At 44.9% G+C, this 4,499-nt stretch overlaps 1 protein-coding gene and 1 pseudogene across 1 annotated transcript in view; both read right to left on the reverse strand.

The window, feature by feature from the left end:
• Positions 1-3,291, reverse strand: part of LOC101588922 (cytochrome P450 11B1, mitochondrial-like) — an 8,939-nt gene extending 5,648 nt beyond the window's left edge. The window contains exon 1 of the mRNA XM_012516404.1: positions 3,271-3,291. Coding sequence (XP_012371858.1) covers positions 3,271-3,291 — 21 coding nt within the window. The remainder of the gene's footprint in view (positions 1-3,270) is intronic.
• Positions 3,292-3,397: 106 nt separating this feature from the next.
• LOC105743196 lies at positions 3,398-3,865 on the reverse strand (annotated as a pseudogene).
• Positions 3,866-4,499: the final 634 nt, after the last annotated feature.

The following is a 4,499-nucleotide window of genomic DNA, read 5'->3' on the forward strand; positions in this document are numbered from 1 at the left end:
ACAGCCAGGGACCTGCCAGCCACACAGGTGACTTCAACCTGAGAGCCATTCTCATACTCCCTGCAACCCGATGCAGTCTGTTCCTTTTTATCTCTTCTGGGATCCTGCACTGCCACTGATCATGTCAGGGGAGGAAATGTCCTTCTCCTTTGACCAAGAAACACAGAGCAGAGGTCAGGGCCGGGCCCTCCAGCCTAAGGTGGAGGAAAGAGGTGGGCTGGAGCTCCTGTCTGCCACGCCTGCTTGTAGGAGGGAGCTGAGCAGGCCCTAGGTGGAAGCTTGAGGGATTACACTTGGGGCCACAGCCTGTTCCTTCCTGTGGGTGAGAACAGATTGATAAAAGAAGCCGTTAACTTATCTTAGAACCTTGGATTATTCATCCCTTTCTTTTCGGTCTAGAGCTGGAGGGGAGTGGATGGGTTTGCAGTAGTTGAGCTAACCTACATTTATTTACTTGCTTTTAAAAGTTTTTCTTTTTAAAATGTCAAAATTGTATGCATTGGTCCTTTACGATGCTTATTCTGGAATAGTTCTGTATTATTGTGTTAAGGCTAAATTGAGCTAAGTTCAGGACACACTAATAATGTAATGTATATTTTGTGGTGAGAACAATGTGATCTTGAAGCACCAGAAAATCCCCTGGGAGTACAGTTGCCACTTTGCTTTCACACGCCTCTTGGACTGATTCCCTCTTGCTAACTGAGAAGGTGCTTTTTGTCCAGCATATCCTCAGTCACCAGCTGTGTCAGTCAGGGTTTTACTAGAGGAACAGATATAACAGAAGATGTGCAAATGTATAAGAAATGACAAGACTGGGCCATGACAGTCAGCCTCCAAGTCTGACGAGGAAGCGTGCAGAGGGTGTCTGCACACTGGACACTGAAGGACTCAGTCCAAGGTCTGGAGCTCACTGCCAAATCTGCATTAGGAGGCCGATGGGTGTGCGTAAGAAGGCTGATGAGTCTACACCAGAAGGCTGAAGGATCCAAGGCAGAGGCCTGGGAGTCTGCATAGAAGCCAGAAGATGGCGTCCAAGCTGCCTGCAAAGACAGGAGCTCATCCATGGAAAAGGAACCCTCCATCCTTCCTCAGTTCCCTTTTAGATCCTTCAAGTGATGAGCCGCCCTGGGGTGGGTCCTTTATGCCCTAGTGTGTGGAATTGCTGAGCCAATTTAGTGAAGTTTTGAAATTTCTCGAGTTGGCTCAGTCAATCAAACACTGCCTCAGCCCTCTATTCCATTGTACTTTCTGCTTGTATAAATTTGCAGGTTTTAGACTCCACATGGTGAGTTGGAACTGTGGTACTTGTCTCACTGTGCCTGACTTATTTGACTTAACACAATGTCCTCCAGGTTCACAGGGGAAATGACAAGATGCCTTCATTTTAAAGGCTGAACAATGTACTCTTGGTGCCCAGCACGTTTTCTTTACCTGTGTGTTCAACAATATGCGCTGGGTTTGATCTCACGTCTTGGTTATTGCAAATAGCACCGTGCTAAACACAGGGTTGCAGGTATTGCTTTGGTGCACTTCTTGTTTCCTTTGGACATGTGCCCTGAGGTGCCTGGTCACATGTATTTCTGGGTTTCTTAAATGTATTTAACAGAGTTTACAGGGTCTTACTACACAGATCAGACTCGTAGTGCTCCTCCTGTTTTCAGCCTCCCAAGCGCTGGTGTTACAGGTGCATGCCTCCATGCCTAGTGTCAATTGGTGTCTCAGAGCATGCTGGGGATTGAACCTCTGTCTCTGTTCCTTCCTAAGCCGGTGCTTTAGTCCATTGAGCTATCTGGCCAGCCCTATTTCTGGTTTTAATGTTAGGATCACCACTCTTTTATCTGCAATGGTCTTACTAATTTCTATTTCTATCAACATGGCATGTTACTTTTTTCTACCTTGTTTCCAGCATTTGGCATCTCTTGTTTTTTCATAGCAGCCAGTGGAACTGGAGGAAACATCTCACTGGAGTTTTGGTTTGCCCTCTGCTGATGACTAATGAAGGTGGGCATTCTTTCATATAATTGTCAGCCATTTGTATTTTTTCTATTGAGAAATATCCATTTTCCTTATCCTCAAATGAACTGCTTGCTTTCTGTTGTTATGTACTTTGAGGTTTTTGTGTATTTTGGATATTAACCCATTCACTAGTGAATAACTGGGAGCTGTTCTCTAGCCTGTCTCTTTATTATTCTTGATTATTTGCTTTGCTGGCATAAGGCTTGCAGGTTGATGTAGTCCTAGTTGCCTTACTTTCCTGTGCTGTGAGAACCATACCCCAAAATAACTCATTGCTTTCCTGCTGTGCTGATGTGTTTCTCTTTTATTTTTGTATAAAAGGTTTTACTTTTATGAATTTCATAGTTTGTGTTGCTTTTTGTATTGTTGAATGTATTAGTCATCTTTCCCAACAGGATCTTAGGGGCTTCAAAACACTCAGAAGCTACAACTGAAGGAGAATATGTCAAATTTGGCTCAGGATTCCAGAGAATTCCGTCCATGGTTGGCTGGCCCTGAGACAGAAACATCGTGTTGGAAGAGGATGGTGGAGCAAAGCTGCCCACTTCCCGGTGTCAAGAAAAGAAGACTAATCAAACAATAACTGCAAGAAGTAAAGACTCAGAAGACAGTACAAGAAACATAAAACCTGTTCCCAAAAATAATGAAAGAAATCTCCCCAAAAAGATGGAAGGAAATTACATACACATAAGTGAGGCATATGGAGCCCCCAGAAGTCATCACTAAAAGAGAAATTGACCATGCCACGTTGTACTCAATGTATCAGATATCACCACAGGGACAAAAATCCTAAAAGTTGTTAGAAATAGCAATGAATCATAGGTAAAGTTAAACCCACTGGAAGTGGAAAGACTTCTCTTTGCAAACCTTAAAGGCCTGGAGGGCTTGGAGTGAAATGCTTCAGGCCCTAAGAGATAGTATCTTAGAACCCAAAACTCAAGAATTTATATATCCTACAAAATATTCCTTTAATTTTTTTTTGCTTTAAGTAATTTATTTAACTGAAATAGACTTACATTTGTTTCTGAAGTGACTTCCATTTATTTTGATACATCTTCTCCCTATGATGATTTACAGAATCCTCAGGCCAATATAAATATTTTATAAATATTTGAATTTTGGGGTATACACCTGCATAATACCTCAGCAATCTCTTTCAGCAAGGAAAACACTGAAAAGTAAAGACTAGACCCAATCACTAGGTACAGTGAAAATCTGCTGCAAATATTTCTGAGGTAAGAAGGCACCACATACCTGTTCAACTAAGAAAACCATCCTTACAACACAGAATTTTATCTTTATGTAGGACCTACAACACTTAAGCTGCCAACTAGGGACTGAATGGCGGAGCAACATCCCCAGTTTATGTCATTAATTCATAGGGAATGGGTTCCAACAACTCGGGTTCCTTTCCATTGGTCTTCACAAAGTATACTTCTCTGGGAGGATCAGGCTGGCGCATCAGTTGAACCCAAGTACGTTTCTCTTCAGCTTCCTTCTTATTCTGATCATTTTCCTTGACACGTTTCAGGAAGCTATTATGACTTTTTGAGTGTTTTAAGTGCTCAATATGCACATTAATCCTCTTGGCAAGTATCTTGCCCTTAACTTGCTTGTTTACAACAATGCCAACAGCATGCTGGGTAACATTGTAGACTCTTCCTGTTTTGCCATGGTAACATTTGTGAGGCATCCCTTTTTGCACAGTACCAATTCCCTTGATGTCTATAATATAACCCTTTTTGTAGATTCACATGTATGAGGCCAAAGGAACAACCCCATGTTTTCTAAAGGGTCTGAAAAACATATACTGAATTCCCCTCCTCTTGCCCTTTGTGTTAGTCATTTTGGCAAATTGGTGGAAGATGGTGGTTCCAGCCAAAAGGAAGGCCAAAATATTCTTTTAAAATGGGTGGAAAGAGACCCAGTCCTAGCCCAGGTCCGGTGAGTGTGTGGAGAGTTTCCTGCTACCCTGCGCCAGCGGGACCAGTCCCAGCCCAGGCGCAGTGTGGGCTGGACCCTCTCCCACCCCCTTGGGCTGCCCCCCATCACTCCACCATACCTCCCACACCCCGCCCGCTGAGTAGGAATTTCTGCCCAGTTACAGGAACCCCCAGACCCAGTCCTAGCCCAGGTCCGGTGAGTGTGTGGAGAGCTTCCTGCTACCCTGCGCCAGCGCGACCAGTCCCAGCCCAGGTGCAGCGTGGGTCGGACCCTCTCTCATCCCCTTGGGCCGCCCCCACCATTCCGCAGCACCTCCGCACCCCGCACCCCGAGTAGGAATTTTGCGGAGTTCCCGGAACCCCCGGACCCAGTCTTAGCCCAGGTCCAGTGAGTGTGTGGGAGAGCTTCCTCTTCCCCCTACTTCACCTTGCCCCCTCCAGGTACAGCTCAGGTCTGGCATACATGCCTGAGGTGTAACCCTGCAGCTGCAATCCCTGCAGAGAGTGTAGAAGATAGATCTACCCAGCTAGTCCAGGAGC

The sequence above is a fragment of the Octodon degus genome, unplaced genomic scaffold (assembly GCF_000260255.1).
Source record: "Octodon degus isolate 3935 unplaced genomic scaffold, OctDeg1.0 scaffold00104, whole genome shotgun sequence".
NCBI classification, from domain to species: Eukaryota; Metazoa; Chordata; class Mammalia; order Rodentia; family Octodontidae; genus Octodon; species Octodon degus.